Here is a 22547-nt window from a genome sequence, read left to right on the forward strand (position 1 = left end):
TCTGGAGATTGAAGACAGCTTTAAACTGTGGATGATTTTAGTATTTTGTTGCGTAACTAAAGAGAATTGCAGGTTTAGTTTCTAGAATATACAACTGAATCCCAAAGTTTACAATTGACCAGGAAGAACCTATGCAAAAATCAAAAGCAAAAGGTTTGGGCACTAAAGTCTAAAACTGTCTATACATGTGCCAGAACAGATATCATCAGGATTGATACGTTAGAGCATCATTACTATTACTAGCTACGGGTGCAAAGAAAGAAAGAAAAAGAAAAAAAAAAAAAATCTAAGCCTGAGACAATGTACATCATTACCTAGATAGGTTTTACTCAAGATTCAGGATTGTCTGCTAATATCCCGAATCGATTCCTTAGCACCAACGTCGAGGTTGAGTTTGCTATTGAAGGAGAGGCGGATGCTATAGGCATAAGCGTAGGCGTATTCAGTTCTCATATAAGAGACTCCAAAACACGTCTTACGTCTGAGATGTGATCCAAGCAATCATCGATTAAGTTCTTTAGTCTTGGATTCGTCTCACTTGGAAGCTCAGGCCTTGCTCCCTGATCAACACATGACCACAAATTAGTCAATTATTTCACACAATCAGGCTTTATATGTAAGGATCGAGAAAAGCCTTACCCCCAGAACACTTAAGGCTGTATGTTTAGTAGTTCTGTTATCCAAAGTCTCATATGGAAGCTTAGCCATTAAGATAACACAGAGAACAATTCCGAAACTGTAGACATCGGATCTGTCACCAAATTCTCTTCTATTCATTGCCTGTACAATGAATACAATGAGTGTTAGAGCCATATAAGATGTTGGATAAAAGATACAATATAAACAACCATAAAACTTACTTCTGGTGCTGTAAATTTGGTCCACCTTCTGATTTTAGGAGTATTCATCTCAGCTAATTGAAAAGCATGAAAGAGAGCTTCCCAGCCCAAGCCATGTACAGACTAGTAGGCAGGTCAACTTTTAAAACCTACAAACAAAGCGAAGACACATTATTAAGGATATGATAAGAAACAAGAGTATAAAAGAGTAGTGTTTCACACTTACATTGTCTATATCCATAAGGATATTTCAAGTGTTGATGTCGTTATGTATGATCAACTGGCCATGGAGGTACTCAATACCTTTAGAAATTTGAAGTGCTATCTTCAACCTCTGAGACAGAGTCAAGTTTTCATGATTTCTTTGGAGATAATCAAACAAATTGCCACCAGGGATATATTCTGCACTCAGAGACGATTAAAAAAAAATTGAAAATCAGGCATTAATAAAGACAATCAGATGAAAGGTTATATATGTCTGAGTTAAAAACTTGCTTTGACCTGTAACTATTCCTAAGGTGCCTTCTGAGACATTGCGTGTGTTGGCACCAAGAAACCGTACCAAATGTGGATGCCTAAGTCCACTGAAAAAATGAACAAGTAGTGAGATGCGCCATCTGTAACTACTCTTATAGTGATTACAAGTTATAGTAATTCTCATCGGTCTTATAGTAACTCTCATTGTCAAATATAATAACTATCACATCCACAAACACTTAAGTCAGATGAGTTTTTTTACCTAAGAATTTCCATTCCCCTCCAAAATTCGGTGGGCTCAAAAGATCTGTCTACTTGCAGTTCCTTGGGGACGATTTCTTTACCTTGGTATGTCCCTCGGTAACTGAAAAGATAATAAAAAAACAGATATATCAGAATCGATACATGTATCAGACAGAACTGAGTAAAAAATGAATCACTTAAAAGACTCGCAGATGGGCATGTTCAGGAGAGATTATCTCTCTAATAGCAAGAAGCTCCAGATCAATGTCATCGTCATATTTTGGCTCCTATATTGTGTAGGTTATTCAGCTTAAATATGAAAACAAGTTGAAACACCAAGACAAAAGAAGATGTCATTACCTTAGTTATAGGCTGGCTAGTGCATGCACCTTTAAGCATTCTCGATATATCGTCAACGATGTTCACTCAGAATCTACACAATTCACACCAAAGATTCAAGAAAGCGCGAAATTGTTTGACCAGTGATGAGATTTTTTTTGTTTGATTGTTGACTCTATGAGGAAGCCTAAAGAAGTATTTATAGCCTAGGGTTACTTCCGTCATTAAATAGCAAAAGGTTGCAAAGGGGTAATGAGGTCATTTTACATCAAAGTGAGTTACATCGAAACGGTTGCGTTTTGGCGAATGCATCGTCTTCGTTTCACACTATCAAGCGTTGGGGGTAAAAAGGTCATTGAGCAAAATTAAGATATGGATATGGTGGTGCTCCGAGCTGGGTTTTTGTGAACAGAGAGCTCTATGCTTCTTCATCAATGGCTTCCATTAGTAGTAGCTTACACAGATGGGTATCTAACCCTCGTCTTCCTCGAACCAATTCGATCTCGGAAGCAAATCAAACTCGACCCATTAATCAAATCGTCTCCTTTTCCGTTCCCATCTCCAGAAGAGACGCGAGTATTATACTTCTGGGCTCGCTTCCATTGACGAGCTTCTTCATTCTACCACCAAGCTCTTCAGAAGCTAGAGAGAGACGGAGCAGAAAAGTTATCCCTCTCGAGGAATACTCCACTAGCCGTTAAGTCCCTCGCTCTCTTCTTAGCTATCGGTTCGTATTCCGCTCATATTTGTTCACAATTTAGGGTTTAGAATTCTTCCTTTTTCGATTCTCGAATCCGCTTAAGTTGAGAAATTAGGGTTCTTTGGTTTTGCCTATGAAGACTCTCTTGCTGAATTGGGGGAAACAGGATGACTTGTATGAGGAGTGTCTAGAGATTGTAAACATATATATACTGAAGCTTGTTGTTTTTTGTTATGCTCTGTTGTTGCAGCTGAAGGGCTGAAATACTTTGACATTGAGGAAGGCAAAGGTCCAGTAGCTACACAAGGATCAACTGCTCTGGTCTCTCTCTCTTATGATTCACATTGTAATCTCTCTACATCGAAATTGAGTATTCACCTTTACATTGTGTAATGCACCCTTCTTTTCCACATTTTAGGTGCATTTCGATTGCCGTTACAGAAGCATCACTGCGATTTCTACAAGAGAATCCAAGCTTTTGGCTGGAAATCGTAGTATTGCTCAGGTTACCTTTTTGTTTTAAACTTTCTGAAAATTTTGCAGAGTTTTCTAGTATTCTTCTCCTTGATGATGGTAGCTCGCTTTCTCCTGGAAACAGCCTTATGAGTTTAAGGTCGGGTCTACGCCAGGAAAGGAAAGGAAACGTGAGTTCGTTGACAATCCAAACGGGTTGTTCTCTGCACAAGCTTCACCAAAGCCTCCTCCAGCAATGTATTACATAACCGAAGGAATGAAAGTCGGAGGCAAGGTTGAAAAAACATTGCTGCATTTTCGCTTTCTACTTCTTTTCAAACATGTAGTTACTTTGCAATGTAAGTAGTTCTTGACCTCTTCTTTTGTTCCCTGCAGAGAACAGTGATTGTTCCTCCTGAAGCTGGTTATGGTCAGAGAGGAATGAACGAAATACCGGTGAGAACCTACTACAAATTGTATATGAGGAAAGCTCCGTCTTTTGCAGTAAAAAAAAAAAAACTGATTAGTAATATGTTTTCGGGTTTAAATAGAAAAATAAAGACATGTATGTTGTTTGCAGCCTGGAGCTACATTTGAGTTAAACATAGAGCTGCTTCAAGTGACGCCTCCACAAGAGAAGTGAACGCAGATTAGACAAGTTTGAAGCTTCAAGCATTGAATAGTCCCACCAACATTTGTCTAAAGATAACAATGGAGAGAAAAAAAGAGAAAGATGTAAAGTTTTTGGAGTATTTTGGTGTCTGGTTATACCACCAAACTCTCTGGTACAGTAAATAACCGGTATATTTGTTGGTCTACAATTTGATACACGTAATTGTTAAAACCTGCTTGTTGTGAGACTTCGAATGTGGGTTGGTGTGGACATAGAAACCAAACCAAACCAAAAATTTCAAATGGTTTGAAATCACAGAACTGATGAAAAAACAAAAAAAAAAGCCAAATCGAATGTCTAAACCATAAATAATTTGGTTTTGCGTTTGACAAGATTTTATTAACCGAACCGAAATCAATAATAAACCGATGTGGTTGTGGCTTGGGTGGGTAAGTTGATAAAAAATTTCCGGTAGTTATATTCTTCCCGAGAAAATCAACTGAGACAAAAAAAAAAAAAAAATGGAGACTTCTCTGAGATATGCAACCAATTCCAGGTCTCTGAAGATTCATGCCAAGGAAAGGTTTCCGGTGAACTCCAAAACTCGCCTGCAGGTGAGTTTCTCTTCAAATTTGTGGCTGTTATGTAAGGATTTTAGAGGCTATTCTTTACAAAAAAAAACTAGTTCGCTTTGCTCTGTAACGCTCTCTTCAATTTGATTGGGGATATCTTCTTCTTTTGATTTACTTCCCAGATGTGAGTATTATTAAATGCCGCCCAAAAGCTTCTTACTTGAGATTTTATAGGTTATGATTTTGAGGGTTTATGTTCTTGCCTCTTAGAAATTACAGTTAGTGATGACTGATGAGATAGGCTTTAGAGTCTTTAGCAGTATATATAGCTGTTAAGGTTGAAAGATGAATCGATAGCTTTTTTGGGAAGATTATACTAATGGAGAGATATTGAGCAAAGACTATGTTCTTACTTTCTTGTGTTGGTTTGTACTTTTTGTGATTAGCTTCATGGAGAGCTAGATACAGGAGCTGGAGTGCCAAGTTACTTCTGTGCAATGATTAGACACTTTTTCCCTCAGGTTTTTATCTCAAATTTGTGTTCTTTTTTTCCCTTCCTTGAGCTCTTTTGAACCTTTTACAAACAACCATTCACGAATGATTGCCTTATATAGGCTTCAACAAGCCTTGGAGTTGGTTTGCATTATGATAAACGGGAAAAGCTTCGGTGTCTTGTACGTGGGAAAAAAAAGTTTCCTGTGATAACTGATGAGCTTGTAACCTTTAATATCAAAGGAAGATGTGATTTTGACCAGGACTTTGTTCAGGTTTGCCTCTTTCTTGTTTCATCAGTTATGTTTGTTTCTTATATAGTTAACAATGGACTGAGATTTTACGTGACAGAGGAACGCTAAAGGAGCTGCTGAATTTGACTGGAACATATGGAAGTTTCAGAAAGATCAGGATTTACGCCTCAGAATTGGCTACGAGATGTTTGAGAAGGTATGCTTGAGCTCACCGTTTAACAAAAGAGAAACAATAGCTCTCACTGGATCATTGAACACTAACTGTTTGGCTTTCCCTCTGTTACAGATCCCTTATATGCAGATTAGAGAAAACAATTGGACTTTCAACACGAATTTGAAAGGAAAATGGAATGTGAGGTTTGATCTGTGATGAGTACTCATGAACAGAAACACCGAATAGTAAGATCACATTTTTCATATTTGTAACATTTTGAGAATTGTTTTACGGATAGAAAAAAAAACTCACTTTAGCTCAACCAACTGAGAGCAAATTCAGAGATCATACTCTTGCTATTGTCATCTAGGCTCATATAGCTATTTCTATGTCTAATAGAATCCGTATCTAACTAGGTTTGACTAAATGTGTGGTCTTAAAACCCACTAATTGTATGTTCCTTAGAGTTCTCCTTTTACTTTGTGATACTGTTATAGTTAACCGGTATATACATACCAAACCAATCTCGAGCAAACCAAACCAAATAATCTTTCTCTTGTCTGTGCCAACTACGATGCACTTCGTATTCCAAAATTTCTAAACATGTGTAATGAAATTCACAACCAAACGTCAGAAATCCGGTCATCTCAGGTGGGTATAGTCTGGTTTGCTTTCACGGTTTTGGTTGACTTTGAGATCGTGATGCTTCTAATATGAGCCTTGAACATCACCATCAGTATCAAATTGACATAAAATGAGTCCCACACACACACACATGTGAAGAAGATCTTGTTCTATAAAGATTTGCTTCTGGTGGTCATGAATCAAAAACGATCTTTCGTAACACCCCACAATGACCAAGAAGAATCAAACCATTAGTTTTCAAAGTCAACAGTAAATCAAATAAACAGTGACAAAATTCACATAATACTATTGGTTAGTACTTAGTAGTTGGCGGTTTTAACTAAACACCACGTGATAATCTTTTTTTTTTGGTGAGACAGAGGGAGATGAGCCTCCCATAAAAAAACTAAAAAAAACAATTACATCAGGATTTGTCTCGGAAACATGGTCCCAAGTTCATCTTCTCTCAGAATCAAAGCTAAATCAGGAGGAACAGATTCCAAAAAATGAAAACCCGGAGTTAAAGAGAAAGCATGATCCGCCAACCCTTTTGTTAGCCAATTTGTCTCTCGATAAACATGTAACACTCTGACTGATCAGTCATTTTTGAGAAAGTCATGGCACAGGCGTACAGAAAAGATAGGGATGTGAATCACTTTTATCTCTGACACCACGTGATAATCTATGCATATTAATTAAGCCCCAAACAACGGTTTAGTAGAGGCGGTTTTAAATTCCAACATACTAGGGTCTATACTATCTTGTTTTATAGACTATAATTATTTAAATGTTTAGATAAATTTCATTAACTAACAAAAATTAATTCCACTATTATTGTGAAATACTCGAAGGCCATCTTGAAAAGTTAGACAACACTGGGAATTGCTAGAGTCATTGTCATAGACTGCGGATGTGGCTTAGAGCAATTTGGTGCCCACAATTGACTGAATTTGGTCAATTTCAATGCATTTTCCTCGAGACTGTTTTCAAAACTTTCAATAAACTAATTAGTGGAGGAACGAAGTTTCCTCCTCGCTCTGACTATTTTTATATGCTAGTCATTCGAGATGATTATAGACTTACCCATAACCATAATCATTTAGTTGTTTGAAAAAAGGTTTTGTAAAGTGACATGTTTAGATGTGATCTTCGTATTAACTATCCCATATTTAACGAGAAAATAATAGAGCATGTGCGGAGAAGAAGGAGTGGGCGGTGCGAAATCAGAAAGTGGAGAGTGCACTCAGAAGAGAAAGAGTCAACCTAGAAAATTAACACTTATTTTTAATTTCTCCGAGTTACTATATTTGGAAACTCCTGATTCACACGTTTCTCCTCCTTTACTTCTCTTTGGGAAGGTTAACTATAAACCTGTCACTAGTATTAGTTTTTGTATAACCCCTTAACTCCTTAAGCGTAGTCATTAGTAACTGTAACAGGTTATCAAATACCATCTGTTCTATAAAGTGTCGTTTTAAAGTCTAGTTTTGTGTTGTTATTTCTATGTAAAGATTTTAAAGTAAATTTCAAATTTCTATCTACTAGTTTGGCTTATCAGTTCATTAGAAAACAAAACTTGGATATTGTATTCACAATATATAGTAAAAATTGACATATATGTTTACTATAATATTTTTTTAAGCGACACATATAAATTATATTGATCGATGGACTCAATGTTTGTTAATTAGTGTCACGTTTAAGGTGTTTCCATTACTTCTCTCCTTCCTCCACTTTAAAAAATGTTCTAAATTAAACAATTCAGAAAGAAAAAAAAAAATGAAATGAAATATATATGAATGAAGAATGATATCTCTAAACTAGCTAAAAAGCCTTTATGATAAATATTGACAAGTGTATCTCCACTTTCTTCACCAATTCGTTGAGTCTCTTACACCTGTTATTGAAGTTAGCTATGTATCATCATCGAACAGAAAGGTTTTAAGACCATTGACAAGAGAGTAGTAACGTATACACGAGGACGACCATATATTCGGCCGATTCTGGTTACTGTTCTCCACATAGTTGATATATCTAGAACATATAATTCAAGTATTCAACTCTAGTAATACTAAACTTGGAACAACTACGATACATATATACTAATTATCTTTACCGAAATAAGAACTAGAAACATGTCATTAATAGACCTTGTATATTTGTACGTATATATATAGACCTCGTACTTATACAAGACGACACGATCTATATTGTATATCTGTCTATTTGAATGCGTATATTTTGTGTAAGAAATTTCCTAACATATATAGTGTCGTATTGCAGTTTGAACACAAACAAGCACGCAGTCTTCGTTTTCTTAGGACGGTTGGGCTGACATGTATCAGTTAATATAAACGTGGCATCATTCTGATGGCGGAGTTGTTTCCCTTACAAAATAATGTATGTACCTCAAAACTCAAAAGCAATTCTCCATATTCGGTTGACGAAATCGCTTACAAAACCTGAGATTTAATTAGCATAAATATTTAACTAACTACATTAAAAGTTGCATTTGTTAAATAATTTAATACAGTCTACTTTTGTGGTTTACGAATACTAATCAACTAGCATTAACGAATAAGAATCATACTATTTCTCCATAAGCGCAGTCGTCATTAAGTTCTCTCCCACCAAAATTATCAGTTGAACAGATACTTAAAACTATCGAATTAGCAGTTTAACCTACTCTAATTAAATCCGAATTAAAAATGTGATTAAATTATAGACCAATAAACGTTGGAAAGTTATTTTTGAGTGCAAAATGTAGGATCTTATTATGGACGGTTCGAGTTAAATTGGCATCTGCAATACTCTTTCTTTACTAGGGCATCTTTGATCTTCACTAAGACTCTACCTTTTTATTGATTTTTCTTAATTGTTTATTTTATTTATTTATTTGACATAGCCTTTGTAATTTACAACCATCCATGGAGTTTTATTTATTTAACCTTTTTGGTCAAGAGAACATTTCACCTTTGCACTTTGAATGGACCATGTGACCAAAAAAGAAACTCACATTCGGTCATAGCAAATAAAAATAGGTGATTTCTTCCGTCTATTATAGTTATATTAGCTAAAGTTATTCCATTGTTTATCTTAACTTGATTTACTAGCTAATGCAAGATAAATACTTAACTAATTAAGCGTTGTGTTGATTACTTACTCGAGTCATTTCAAAATCCATTTGATGATTAAAAAAAAAATTTTGTTAAAAGATTTTATATTGTTTCACAAAAGTATTTTTGTATCTTAGTATTTAAAATTGAGGCTTATAATAACATAAGTATACTATGGGTGAAATACTAATAAGTTGTGCTTTTATCATTTATGTCATGTACTGGAGTCAAATGCAAGTACTGATTAAACTGAGAGTTCCCCAACGTACCGTTGTCCAATGACAGAGAAACACAAGTCCACAGTTATTCGGTTACATGCATATTTTAAGTACCAACAATAAATATGGTCAGGCCATGCACTGCAACAAAATTAAGTATCATTAATTTCGTTTATAAAAAAAAAGTCTTTCTAGCGTTACTTTTCTGGTTATTTTATATATTTAAAATTTAATAATAATTTTAATTTAGACTTGTAAAATGATTTTTGATTAGAAAAATACAAATGTACTATTCACTCAAACTACTACATGACCTTATTTCATTTATTAAAAAAATTGAACTTTAATTATAATATCTGACCCTGTATTATCATTTAAAGTATTTTTTATGTAAGAACAATTATAAAATTATGACAAAGACATTAATTAATATCAATAAGATAAACAAATATTTTCATTTCCAAATGAGTCGAACACCGAAAGCAACGATAACACACAAGTCACAAGTGTTAAAACATCAAATATTATTAAAAAAACGCGTAGTAAATGACTGAAATAACCTTAACCGACAACGATAATTTTAATAAGACCAAACCAACTAGAAGAGAACTCTTGTCTATAAAAACCTCTGCATCTCTTTCTCATTCCTAAAACCTCTCATCTCATCTCATCTCATACTCAAAACTCAATCAATCATCTTCCATTTTTTTCAAGCATAACATAAACAGAACAAACCTCTCTCTCTCTCTTTCTCTCATCTTGCTTGCTTCAATGGCACGTCTTCTCTCCCGTCTCCTCGTTGAATCCAACTCTCCTTTGCCAGCGGTTGATAACTCCACGGCCGCTTTGAACTCCGATCTCATCGTCATCCTCGCTGCTCTCCTCTGCGCTTTGATTTGCGTTCTTGGCCTCGTAGCGGTTTCTCGATGCGTCTGGCTCCGTCGTCTCGCGGCAGGAAACAGAACCGCGTCAGGATCTCATCAAGGTCAATCTCCTTCGCCTCCGGTCGCAGCGGCTAACAAAGGACTGAAGAAAAAAGTCCTCCAGTCACTCCCGAAGCTCACCTTCTCCCCGGAGTCACCGTCGTCGGAGAAATTCGCCGAGTGCGCGATCTGTCTAACGGAATTCTCCGCCGGGGACGAGCTCCGGGTTTTGCCGCAGTGTGGTCACGGATTCCACGTTTCATGCATTGACACGTGGCTAGGTACTCACTCGTCTTGTCCTTCTTGCCGTCAGATCTTGGTTGTTGCCAGATGTCACAAGTGTGGCGGTTTACCCGGTAGCTCTAGCTCCGAACCCGAGTCCGTGCCCGAGATTGAGATCCGAATCAAGCAAGGCGAATATGATCCCAACTCATACTTGCCATGATCATTTTTAATTTCTTTGGAAATTGGAACTCATTTATTTTTAGTTTCCTTTTGCTTTATTAGAAAACTCTATAAATTTAAATGCAGATCAGTTTTTAGTTGGATAGTGTTTATTCTCTCTCTAATGTGTACATGGCTTATTGTAATTTGTAAATGTTGTATGGATTATGGCAATGGAAATTTAACGATTTGCATTGAACCTTTTACAAGTTCTTTTGGTTTATCATAATCATGAAACTCATGTAATTGGTAAAAACAATAGAGACATACTCAAACTTACTTCATCGAATCGAGGATCAAGCTTGTTATGTTTACATATTAATTTGACTGGTATTCAAAAAATTTACGGTACGAAAATATATATAGTATTTGTTTTCCAATTTTGTGGAAAAAAATAATGTCGTTAGAGAGTATAATTTTGCTGTATATCATTAGATCCTCTTTTTGTGAAACAATACAAATTGAACAACAACACTTGATTTAATATGAAACATACGATTTTGAGGAAATAGTATCGGGTCATTAGTGGACAGTGGACACTATCGATCGATAGCCTATTCTAGGAAGCTCAAGTTAGTCAATGTTTTTTTTTTTTTTAATTCAACAATTAGTCACTAGCTGTAGCCACTAGAAGTATTTAACTTGGTTAATAGTAAATTATAGTATATATGAATATAGAAACAAAACTGGAGTGCACATTAGATTTTCAGTTTATTAATGTCTGAATGCAATATTAAACCATTTGAATTTAATTTTACTATAAACAAATGAAAGCACTAGAATTCGAAGGAGTATTTAATCAGGTGATTACATGATTATTATTATAATAGCTAATTATAGAATATTCCCTAGTAATTGGGAAAGGTAACTTGGCCAGTGTGTATGGTACAAACTGTATGTAATATGTTGGCTCAAGCAGCAAGCTAATTCTCGTGCTTTTTCAACCTTTTTTAAGTTTTGTGTTCTGGTTGTAGAATTATTACACGAGTCTGTGGTCCATTAATCATATTAATTTGTTGTGATTAGTGAATTTTCAGTTAAGATTTTTTTTATTAAATGAATAATCCAAATAGAATTTTTTTTTTTAGATGAATTATACATTACGAAAAATATCTACCATCACTCATAATTTAGAATGAGCTAAAATATTTGTGGAAATATCATAAAACTAGTATGTTATAGGGATAGTATAATATAATAGAAAGAGTCCAAATGACTGCAAGAAATTCTTTTTGTCTTGTATTCTAGCTTTTTAAGTTGTGACCTAACAAAATACATGTTTTAGGAAGGGAACTATAGATTTCTAAATGAATGATTTAGTTTATCAACAACAATTGGGTGATTTAGTTATTTAGAAACTAATTAACATGTGTATTATTCGTTTCTTAGGGGAGCCGTTGAATTAAATATATACGGCGGATGCATGGTCCACCGGTCACAAGCATGTCCACTACGGAAAGTGCCTACTATTTGTGCTTAGTGCTGCTAACCATGTTGTGTAAGGGATATTTATATTTTAATTTTAATTCATTTTAAAATCAACGAAAACTTATGACCATTAATCTAAAGTTCAAATTATAGTGGACTGTAAGAGAAATCATATTATATTGAATATTTACGCATATAAATAGTTAAATTACTGAAATCATATTTTCTTTCAAATCAAAGACGATATTTCTTAATATAATCTCTTAGATTATACTAATTCACATACCTTAATAAAATGTTATTAGTCTGAAATTCAGTTTATGGATATCTCATTTGTTTAATTAGTAAGGATTTGTACCTGCATGTGTGTGTGATGTACTTTAAAATCACAAACCGTAAACAGAAAGTTTCCAAAAACAATAAACATTTTGTTGATAAGACCAATTTTGGGAAGGTGTAGGGTTTATAACTCTTAACATATTATCAGGTACATAAATTTATCACTACCATTTTTGTTAAGCTTTTTAATTTATTTATGATTCTCTAAGTATCGACTTTTGGGAATTGGCTTAAAAAAAAAAAAAAGTACGAGCTTCAAGAGAATCTCTGCATATATATTGAAGCATTACAGATTTACAGGATAGATTCATATAAAATTTGGTTTAAGGGAGCTGAATTCGTACGTGAAGCTCGTGTGAGGTTGTTGCGAGGTCGTAGGAATCGAGTGTAAAACAGTCTTTTCCGTGTGTGCATGTATTCAGTTATGAAGTTCCGTTATGTAAAAAGTTAGGTAGAGTTTCACGATCATTCATTACAATTTACAAATGTTGTTTATAGTGAAATTTTATCATTAAAATTTGAACAGTAACATGTGAGGGATATTTTTGAAATCGTCCCCCAGGAAAGAGAAGTAGAAACCATAAAGTGAAGAGAATGCTTTATGTTTTGTCGAAGGACTATACGAAAATGATGAGAGTTGTAAAGTTTACCAATGAGGCTGGAGATTCCATATTTATGTTCAACACTATACTATTTTGTGCATTACTGATTGTTTCTGTTTATTACGTGAATGATTAATTACCACTTTTTAAAACGAGTGTTGCAAAATAAATATTTCCATATAAAAGAGTATTACCCGGTCTAGCTTATATTCTTTTTTGTTTTTGAATAATATATTCTTACATCATTGCTCACACTTCACATTGATAATTGTTTCAAACTTATCAGTTAATAGTTATTATAGTGTTTACAAATTACATGTCAAAATTACTACATTCACATTTTGAAAAACACAACGTTTAATTTGTTTGTTAAAAATAATTTACTGCATGAAACGCAATTGGCAAACAAGATTTCTTTTATCTGCTCACGTTTACTACATGTAAAAATAAATTATCATGGTATAATTAAGAAAATCAAAAATAAAAAGAAAGTAAGAAAAAAAAACCGTGTGTTTATAATTTAAAAAGTGTGGATTCATAGTGTGTGTGTGCGCATATGCTAAATATAAACATAGACAGGCATATAAAATAGAGATAAAACAAAAATGGCAAAGGCAAAGAATCCATCAAACTCTGTAGTTTATATACTAAGTGTCGACCTTTTAGCACGACTAGAAAGTTCCATTTCTAGTGGGTGGATTCGATCGATGATTTCACCTTTTATATATACAGTTTTATTGATCCCTTTATTATTATTATTATTATTATTATTATTATTATTATTATTATTATTATTATTATTATTATTATATAAATAAATTAATAAAAAGTTTTGTTTTTATGAGAATATTTGATAGTGGTGAAGAAAAAAAAGCACCGGTGAAGAATAAACTTAGTCTAGTTGGGTTGGGTCACTCTTTTGATTCTTTCAACGGCCCAAAAGGGGTCTTATTGGATTCTCGTAACGGCCTACGTGCATTAAAAGAAAATTTTGGGGATTACCGAATATATTTTCGGGGTATTGAACCCGACGTGAATCGAACACGCAACCTTCTGATCTGGAGTCAGACGCGCTACCATTGCGCCACGGATCCCCTTGTTTATTTGGTGCATCTATCTATATATAAACAATAATAATAACATATGAGTTTGACATAAAACGTGGAAATTGTTTGGACCTTCATTGGCATGAAATGACGTCCATTGATTCTCTCCAACTCCACTCTCTCTGCAATGTCCAGGTAAAAATCGAACCCATCTCTTCTCCACTTAAGACTTACCAATACTGCTTCGTTCTCCTCTATCTAATTCCGGTGAATCATATCTTAAATCTCGCGTCTTTTGTTGTTATTGTTTTGGTACCCTAGTCGTCGATTGGAAAAGCCAAGCTTCGGATTCCTTCAAATCTGGTTGTGTTCAGAAGAAGACTCGAAAATCTGAAATGGGTTCAAGTCGAAACTAATCGAAGGTTCGTGTGCAGAGCGATTGGTGATTCCTCGACTCCGGATGAAGATATTCAGAATACTCAGAATGATAATGATGATGTTGTTGTTGTTGTTGGTGTTGCTACGACGGAGAGTAACACTCCCAGTGATTCCGAGAATTCAGTTTCGAGATTCCGGAGTATGATTACCACACTCCCTCCTGTCGTCTTCGTGGTATGTATGATTCTCCTTCACTGTGATAGTGGAACTGTAGATTGCACATCTGTTAGATGTTGACTAAGTTTTGAATTTGTTCTGACTTTTCTGGATAGTTGATTAGTTTACTGTCCTGAATAGGAAATGTTATACGTTCTTAGTTTTGTTTAAGCCCTGTTTTCTTTGATTGGTATATGTTAGTGTTTAGATTCTGGTGTTTCTTCTGTTCATTGGTGTCTTACGGCATATGGATTTGGAATTTTATTTGGTTATTACAAATTCTTCTCTGCTTTAGATGAAAAAATGCTCAGGGAACAGCATTTGGATCGGGATCTGCATCGCAGCTTCTGTTTTGGTCGCGGCTCTTAGGGCTTATGCAGTCATAAAGTCAAGAGATAACCAACCTGCTGGCTCGGTTGCTGATCTTGTTAGACGTGGCCAGCTGAGATCTGGTGATAGAAGAGGCATGTATGAAACTCAACTCACACACTCTTTATCTTCTTTACAGTTCTCACTTCACATAAAGTACTAGTTTTTGACTGTAGACATATCACAGTACCCAAATCTTTGATTCATGTAGATGGATGTGTGTTACACATTTGGTCTAACTTGTCTAATCCTCTGATATTTTTCATTTTCTTTATCAGCTCCAAATCTCTTAACTACGAGGATCCATTCAACAATCCATTTGTGAAACTTGATAAAGGAAACTCAACAGTAGAGATGTGCGGGAAAGTCTATCGGCTAGCTCCAGTCACACTTACAGAGAAAGAACAAACTATTCATCAGAAAAGAAGGTCAAGAGCTTACCAATGGAAGAGACCAACGATTTTTCTCAAAGAAGGAGACTCGATACCGCCTGATGTTGATCCTGATACAATCAGATGGATACCAGCTAATCATCCTTTTGCAACCACGGTTAGCGATATAGATCAAGACCTTGCCCAGACCAATGTTTACCAGAAGCAAGGTGTTCCTTTCCGGATTCGAGCTGAGCATGAAGCTATGCAGAAGAAGCTCGAAGCTTTACAGAATGTAAGCTTTTTTTCTTTCTCTGAGAGCTAATATTTGTATTTTCCGGGGAATCAGTAGGGTATCAGAATTATGATTGATGAGTTTGTTTGGTACAGGAGGAGAAGTTGAATAATCTGAGTATTGATAGTCAAAATGCCAGAGAATTTCAGAGACCATACAAGCTCGGAACCAAGCTCGAAGGTGAAAATATCCAGAAGAATTCTCAGGACAATGTTACTGGCAATTCATCCTCTGAGGAGACGCATAAGACCTGAGACTCACTCAGCTAATTGTAAATACAGTTTTTCCCTCGAGAATCACACTTGCGTTCCAAGAAACTGGAGATTTTCTTTGTAGTAAAACCTCCAAAAGCCTAAATCTATGTCTTCTTTTTTTTCCCATCAGAATTTGATTCCAAGGTATTGGTCATGGAAATTAGAAAGAGAGAAAATTAAGGATTATTAGATTGATTTTAATTATAAAACAGGAAAAAGAAAGAAACAAAAACGAAATGAAGGTATCTGAGAAACAAAACAAAAAGGGGATGAAGAGAATCTTAAGTACACAGAGCAAATGAAGAAGAAGAATCAAGGTTACAAATTATATATCCTTAGAAGGAGCAGAAGCTTGAGCTTGAGCTCCAAAGGCAAAGTAGTCTGTGATAACTTCCAAAGGCATGCCTTTAGTCTCCGGGACTTTCATGTAAACGAAGATCCATGAGATGACGCAAACCGCAGCGTAAATGCTGAAAACACCAACTAGTCCAATCGAGCTGAGGAGGACGGGAAGTGAGTAAGTGACAATAATGTCTCCTATCCAGAAAACCATAGCGCAAATGGCGATGCAGAGACCACGGACTCTTGTTGGGAAGATTTCAGAACAGAGGATGTTTGGAATCGGACCGTAACCCATCACGAAGAAGCAGAAGTAGAGCACGACACAGCTCGTGGAGAGCGCTGCGTTCACGACTTTGCTGATGTGGACAAGCTCGCTAATGACGAGAATGATAAGTGAGACGATGAGAACTGGAATTGTCCAGAGAAGTAATGACCTGTAAAATGAAACAGAGATGATTTCAGAATCATGAGCCAAACAAGGAAACATGTAAAAGAATCTTTAGGTTTTGATATATATACCTTCTTCCAGAGACATCCATGAGTCTCATGGCAACGACAATGGCTGGGAGCATGAGTAAAGTTGTTAAACCACTGATGAGGAATGATGCAGAGATGGAACTTAGTCCGAAGCTCGAAAGAAGAATATCTACGCCAGCCCGTTCAAGAATCTGAGGAGTGTAGTAGAGAACTCCATTGATACCCGAAAACTGCATACAAGGTTAACAAAAAGCCCACAATGTTAAAGGATATAAAGAACTCGAGATAATCCAAGAAGTGATAGACTGATGGATCCAAGAGTATATGTGTGTGAACAATCAAAAGTTTCATATTTACCTGTTGTAGTATCTGAATGCCAACACCAACGACCAACGCACGCTTGACACCAGGTTCAAGAAGAGCAGACCAGAGTGGTCCAGAGGCAGCGGTTTTCTCAGGGGGAACCATGGCAGATCCAAGCATTGATTTAGGACCAAGAACGGATCTGCTTACAAGTGCAGAAGCGTGAATGTAGCTGCCTGCACCATCAGGACCTCCTGGAACAGAAATGATCGAGCCACGGCGAGATTCAGTTCCATCTTCTTTAAGATAATACCTTTTGTATTCGCCGTTTTCATATCTATATCCCATATGCCAACCACCACCAATTCCCATGCTGCTTTCACCGTTGCCTTGCATAAGCGTACTGTGTCTCCTCATGCTAAGTGTGCTTCCGCTTGTAGGATGCGGGATCATGTCCTTATCCATGCTAGTCGTCTGGCGTGACATTAACGGGCTACGCAGATCGTTATCCGAGTCATCATCATCACCCGCACCATCATCACTTGCATAGTCATCATTGTCTTTGTTGTAATGGCTCTCTATGTCCTTCTCCCAGTGAGCAGGTTTACCGTGAGGTGCATCAGCGTTAGTACTGAACATGCTTCCGAAATGAGGGAAGATCCCACTCCGCGTGTTTCCGCCTGCTTCTGGCATCTTCTCGTGGAGACTACCGAATAGATTGACAAGTGGATCTTTAAGGATCATGCTTTGGTTTGCTAAGCTACCGTGGCGAGAGCGTAAAGCAAGTGAGCTCTGGTGTTCAGGGACAGGTCTAGCAATGTAGGATTGATTATCGTGTGTTCCGTAAAGACGCATTTGTCCATCCTCATCAACGGTTTCAAGCGCATCATCTCCTTCATGATCCTCCAAAGTTACTAAGAGATCCTCCATTGTTTTCTCTCCTCCTATATCTAGTCCTTCAACTAGCAAAGCCATCTCATCTACAAATATATAACAAGAACAGTTAAAAACGTAATCAGAGTGATATAACCGAAGATAAGGAACCTTCAGAGTGATATAAACGTAATAGAGAGAAGGAACCTTACCGGTAACATCTTCTCTGCCACATAACTGTTGAAGAACCTTCTTAGCCTCTTCCATCCTTCCTTTACTAACCAACCAACGAGGAGACTCGGGCAAGAAAAACACGGAGAGAAACAAATAAACAAGAGAAGGGATGGAGAGGACACCGAGCATCCCTCTCCAGCTAGGCGAATCGCTCAGAGACATAGTGAAAACCATACAGTAAGACAAAAACATTCCACCAGAGCCAAGAAACTGAGGGAGAGTATTTAACTGTCCTCTGATCTCTGGAGGAGCGGTTTCAGAGATGTAAACAGGGACAAGCGTGACAGCAAGCCCAGCACCAAACCCATTAAGAAGCCTAGCAAAGCACAGAACATAGACATTGGGAGACCATAGCATGATCAAACCGCATACGAAATACATAACTGATGATAAAATCAGCATGGGACGTCTCCCGAGCCAATCAGATATGGGTCCTGAACAAGTTGTGATGACCGTGGCACCGATCAGTGACATAGCAACCACAAGACCCTGAACAGAGGTTGGTAAATTCAAGTCTTTGTTGATATAAACCATAGCTCCTGCAAATCAAATCCAATACACAACATTGCAACACTTTTCAAATCACAAATGATCCAAACAAACTAAGCAACAGCAAAGAGTAAAAAACAAAAAAGAAAGAGACAAACCAGCAATGGTGGCATTGTCCCATCCTTGCAAGAAATTGCCGATAGTGGCGGCGAGAGCAACGAGTGTCGCTCCCTTCATTGTTCAACCAACCCTAAAACACACACCAACCAAAAATTTCAAATCAAATTCAGTGATTCCCTATTTAAAAGTTTCTAACTTTCAGTCAAACCATATAAACAGAACATATATATATTCCAAATCCAGATCTAAATCTTCACCAATTCACAAAATGTTAAGTGTAATAAAACCCCATAATTTTTTTTAAAACTCAATTAGACTAAAAAAACTCTAAACACAAACTTATCAAATGGTAATGAAAATATACAGTACCGTAGAAAGGGAATAGAAAAAAGAAAAAAGATTTGCTTTTTTTAAGTTTCCTCAGTTAGAAGAGCGACTAGCTATGTGAGAAGAGAGAGAGAGAGAGAGAGAGAGAGAGAGAGCAAAAGAGATTTACAAACAAAAAGAAGATAGCTTCACTTTCTGGGAAAAGAAAAAAGGTCTAACCTTTAGTAGAATTTTACGGCAATTACGAGGAAATGAGAAAGCTTTCTTCTTTGCCTTTAGTCTCTCCAATATATATATATATAACTCAGAAGAAGAAGAAGAAGAAGAAGAAGAAGAAGAAGAAGAAGAAGAAGAAGAAGAAGAGGCGTTGAAATTGGTGTGATTTTGATTTGGACTGTTTGAATGATTTTTGCCAAGTTTAGAGATTTTTTTATTTAATTTTTATTTTTTCAGACAAAAGCTCCGGTCATGGAATCTACAATAAAGACAAAAAGAAAAATTGTTTTTTTTTTTACAATTATTACTACAAAAAATATATATATGAGATCGGTTCCCAAGAGGGAGAATCTGCCGAGAAAATTCTCACCGCCGGGATTAGTTTTTTTCTCGGGAAAGTGAAAATTTTACATTCAGTTTTTTCTTCTGGCGGCTAAAAATATGATGAGGAGAGCGATTTACGAAGAGAGTTGTAATGGTTTTCCAAACTTTATATAGAAAACTCATTTAGACTAATAAAAAAATCTAAGCCAGTTCTTGTATTACCAAAAGTTTTACAAGATATGGGAGAAAAACAATACTATCTGAATATTAATTTTTTTAAAAATCATTGTCATGACTCGTGTATGAGTAGATTTTGGAGGATGATAAGTTTAAGAGGGGGGTCCTTCTTATTGCAACATGGATTACGACTAACATTTTGGTTTTTTTTTTTAAGAAAAGTTTAAATGTATGAAAGTTACATTCCCAATGCGCAATTGTATTGTGTTGATAAGAAAAGTGGTCCGGTCGTCTGTCACTTTCTTGTAAAAGTTTGACATTTTTTTTAGTCATTGTTCTTTTTCAAATTTATTAGGAAAAAACAAATTTTATTTTTTCTATTTTGCATGGTTAAGAAAACAAAATATTACTCCATAAGATTGTGTAAATGGTTCATCAACTAACCTAATATATTTTAAATTTATATACCCAACATCAAAACTTGTTGTTGTCTTAAAATTAAATTTAAATAGGATAAGATATTCAAAGGTTGCACAAAAAAAAAAGAGGATAAGATATTCAAATATATATAAATAAATTTAAAATGAAGAAAATTATGCCAAAATCTATCATAAATTGACCAATCTAAGTGCTTTAATGTTAAATCTTTGAGAAATTATATCAAAGATAAATATTTATTATTGTTCTTATTATGGTTATTGTCCAAATATTTACTAATATTTATAATGGAAGAATTTGCCAGAATGCTGCAAATGTGGATCAATGGGATGGTATTGATATTAAATTCATCAACAATCTATTTTTAGTTATGACAAGAATTTAATCTTTAAACCATATCATTTTTGTTTATAAACGAAAAAAAACAAAATCGAATCTCATAATTTGTCGTTATTTTATAACTTAACTTATACGGATGAAACGAAAGATAAAAACAGGAAAAAATAACTGAAGAAACCTCGTCAAGATGCGTTGTAATCTGATCGTCGTGATGTTGAGTTCATTAACTACTAAAAGTTTATATTAATAAAAAATTGTTTAAATAGTATTATTGTAGTTATTATTGAGAAAGTAAACTAATATTTAATATATATTACAATGCTATTTTATCTATTGTTTTCATTGTTAAATATGTTATTCTTTGAACTCAGGTTATAGCACCGAAAATAAAACTGAACACTAATCAATATCTTTTTTTCTCTTTCATATATCTTAATTGCTGTTATTAACTTTGTAAAACATTTATATTTCTTTGAATATAATTTAATATTAGAGTCAAAACATATATATATATATCGTAAGTTATAGAATCTTAAGAAGTTCAGTAGTAAATTTATGTATATAAGTATATTTATATACATAAAAGTTATACTCCGTATCCAAATCTCAGAAGAGACCAAAAAGAAACAGCAACGAAGGTGAAAACGTTTTAATAAATTAGGACCGGATCAATGTGGAACATGCAAAAACAGTGGATCCACGTTATAATTCAACATCTCAATCGATTTCGCAAGTTAATAACGTGTTCATTGGTATCTTTTCCATTATATTCCTTTCGTTAATCTTCTATTCTCATATGACATAATCATTTAAATGTTCAAATTATCAGTTTAGAACAAAATACATAAGTGCACATCCTAACTACAAGCTATTGGATTACCAAATACATCATTGCGAACACTAAACATAGTCCGGGTGACAAAATTCTACGTAACGAAAGTACGGAATATTCCAAAGATATTTACAACAACTTGTCTATCAAATCAAAATCAAATATTCCAACTTGGGCATCTCACACTTTGAATCATAAGATTAATGGGAATTAACATTTTGGTGCTAATAAGTTACAGGAATTCACATGTGATCATGTGGCTTAATTAAATCAGCTTATAACTTCATAGAATCATAGACACACACACACAATCGTGGATCTACGGTAAATTTACGGTAAGAGAAAAGAAGACAAATAGTTTTTTTTTCTTCTTTGAAAAACTTGGAGGGAAATTATCAAAGATTACATGAAAAATTACTATTAAAACTTAAAATAAAAAAATTAAGAGACAAATGGGGTTACTGCAACGCGAGACGAACATGGCGTCGATGAGAGGGCATGTGATTTTATAATATTAGTGCTTTGTCACTTTCTCACGTACCTTTACATGCCCTACCAATTACTTCTCCTTTACTTGTATTTTCTATATTATAAATTTCAACATGATAGCAGATATATATATATATATATATATATAGTTTTCTAAAAGAATTATGTGGCAAGTTGATGCTTTTATTAGTCAGCGCAAAGGCTATTTGTGTATGTATGAAGATCTAACGTCCCTTTTCATATTACCAAGTATTAACTCTGAAATAATATCTGTTTATATATATATATAAAAAACTCTATAATAATAGATATCATATATATACAACCTAAGAAAGATAGACAACGGTCTTTTTCTTCATAGAGTTCGTGCTCCCAAATCATTCGAGCATCTCCGACCACGTGTCTCCACCTCAAACGGATCTTATGTATGTTTAATTATCATTTATTTTATTTTATACATTGTTTTTGTTGATTTTGTCCCTGCAAAAGAAATAGCATTTGTTTATTTCATTTATATACAAGTAGATGTCCTGTAAAGTTAGAACCAGTGAGTTTTTCAGTTGAACTTTTACATGATTCATGTTTTAAATGAATCAACTTTATGAAAATATATGGTGTTAATTTTTTTGTTCGTACAACTTCATAGTGGTTGGTGGGTCATCATTATAGAATTAAGTTTTACGTATTAGGTTGTAAAATATGCATATCTTAATCGGCCATTAACTTATTAAAAACTCGGATGCAGACGAAGATCCTTATCCTCCTGACTTTATTATCAGAAATCTTGGTGGATTGACAGGTCAAACTT

General features: G+C 35.0%; 6 protein-coding genes and 1 non-coding gene across 12 annotated transcripts; 4 read left to right on the forward strand and 3 right to left on the reverse strand.

Moving 5' to 3' along the window:
- Positions 1 to 449: 449 nt before the first annotated feature.
- LOC104776200 (serine/threonine-protein kinase STY46-like) lies at positions 450 to 1958 on the reverse strand. Its single transcript, XM_087507210.1, has 8 exons — positions 1920 to 1958; positions 1770 to 1846; positions 1579 to 1680; positions 1341 to 1423; positions 1143 to 1241; positions 861 to 913; positions 640 to 780; positions 450 to 560 (listed from the first exon to the last, which is right to left on the reverse strand). The coding sequence occupies exons 1-8, from the start codon at positions 1956 to 1958 to the stop codon at positions 450 to 452; spliced, it is 705 nt and encodes a 234-aa protein (XP_087363336.1).
- A 250-nt stretch (positions 1959 to 2208) lies between these two features.
- On the forward strand, positions 2209 to 3911 carry LOC109124620 (peptidyl-prolyl cis-trans isomerase FKBP18, chloroplastic). 2 transcript variants are annotated; one of them, XM_010500218.3, is made up of 6 exons: positions 2209 to 2594; positions 2849 to 2919; positions 3017 to 3103; positions 3197 to 3346; positions 3448 to 3507; positions 3632 to 3911. In XM_010500218.3, the coding sequence occupies exons 1-6, from the start codon at positions 2333 to 2335 to the stop codon at positions 3692 to 3694; spliced, it is 693 nt and encodes a 230-aa protein (XP_010498520.1). In that variant the 5' UTR covers positions 2209 to 2332; the 3' UTR covers positions 3695 to 3911. The 2 variants fall into 2 exon arrangements, 1 of the variants encoding a protein (XP_010498520.1); XR_015590795.1 differs by lacking the exon at positions 3017 to 3103 and having other exon boundaries at positions 2259 to 2594; positions 2849 to 2987; positions 3142 to 3346.
- A 204-nt stretch (positions 3912 to 4115) lies between these two features.
- On the forward strand, positions 4116 to 5484 carry LOC104776202 (outer envelope pore protein 21A, chloroplastic). Its single transcript, XM_010500220.3, has 5 exons — positions 4116 to 4278; positions 4683 to 4757; positions 4851 to 5003; positions 5080 to 5178; positions 5269 to 5484. The coding sequence occupies exons 1-5, from the start codon at positions 4186 to 4188 to the stop codon at positions 5350 to 5352; spliced, it is 504 nt and encodes a 167-aa protein (XP_010498522.1). The 5' UTR covers positions 4116 to 4185; the 3' UTR covers positions 5353 to 5484.
- A 4226-nt stretch (positions 5485 to 9710) lies between these two features.
- LOC104776204 (RING-H2 finger protein ATL80) lies at positions 9711 to 10662 on the forward strand. The gene has a single exon (XM_010500221.3). It carries the CDS (start codon positions 9866 to 9868, stop codon positions 10460 to 10462), a length of 597 nt encoding a protein of 198 aa, XP_010498523.1. The 5' UTR covers positions 9711 to 9865; the 3' UTR covers positions 10463 to 10662.
- A 3190-nt stretch (positions 10663 to 13852) lies between these two features.
- TRNAW-CCA (transfer RNA tryptophan (anticodon CCA)) lies at positions 13853 to 13924 on the reverse strand. The gene has a single exon. It is a non-coding gene; the product is annotated as a tRNA-Trp (tRNA).
- An 81-nt stretch (positions 13925 to 14005) lies between these two features.
- LOC104776205 (protein MULTIPLE CHLOROPLAST DIVISION SITE 1) lies at positions 14006 to 15888 on the forward strand. 2 transcript variants are annotated; one of them, XR_015590798.1, is made up of 5 exons: positions 14006 to 14071; positions 14198 to 14488; positions 14766 to 14934; positions 15118 to 15505; positions 15601 to 15888. XR_015590798.1 is itself a non-coding variant. In XM_010500222.3 (5 exons), exons 1-5 carry the CDS (start codon positions 14024 to 14026, stop codon positions 15757 to 15759), a joined length of 1059 nt encoding a protein of 352 aa, XP_010498524.2. In that variant the 5' UTR covers positions 14006 to 14023; the 3' UTR covers positions 15760 to 15888. The 2 variants fall into 2 exon arrangements, 1 of the variants encoding a protein (XP_010498524.2); XM_010500222.3 differs by having other exon boundaries at positions 14766 to 14938.
- A 38-nt stretch (positions 15889 to 15926) lies between these two features.
- LOC104776206 (monosaccharide-sensing protein 1) lies at positions 15927 to 20176 on the reverse strand. 4 transcript variants are annotated; one of them, XM_087501047.1, is made up of 7 exons: positions 19511 to 20176; positions 19144 to 19399; positions 18636 to 18727; positions 17967 to 18527; positions 16936 to 17861; positions 16621 to 16808; positions 15927 to 16535 (listed from the first exon to the last, which is right to left on the reverse strand). In XM_087501047.1, the coding sequence occupies exons 3-7, from the start codon at positions 18712 to 18714 to the stop codon at positions 16085 to 16087; spliced, it is 2205 nt and encodes a 734-aa protein (XP_087357173.1). In that variant the 5' UTR covers positions 18715 to 18727; positions 19144 to 19399; positions 19511 to 20176; the 3' UTR covers positions 15927 to 16084. The 4 variants fall into 4 exon arrangements, with proteins under 4 accessions (XP_087357173.1, XP_019099115.2, XP_087357179.1 ...); XM_019243570.2 differs by having other exon boundaries at positions 19144 to 19786; XM_087501053.1 differs by lacking the exon at positions 19144 to 19399 and having other exon boundaries at positions 19511 to 19768.
- Positions 20177 to 22547: the final 2371 nt, after the last annotated feature.

Source organism: Camelina sativa, chromosome 3 (genome assembly GCF_030686135.1).
Source record: "Camelina sativa cultivar CO46 ecotype springtype chromosome 3, ASM3068613v1".
Classification (NCBI taxonomy): domain Eukaryota; kingdom Viridiplantae; phylum Streptophyta; class Magnoliopsida; order Brassicales; family Brassicaceae; genus Camelina; species Camelina sativa.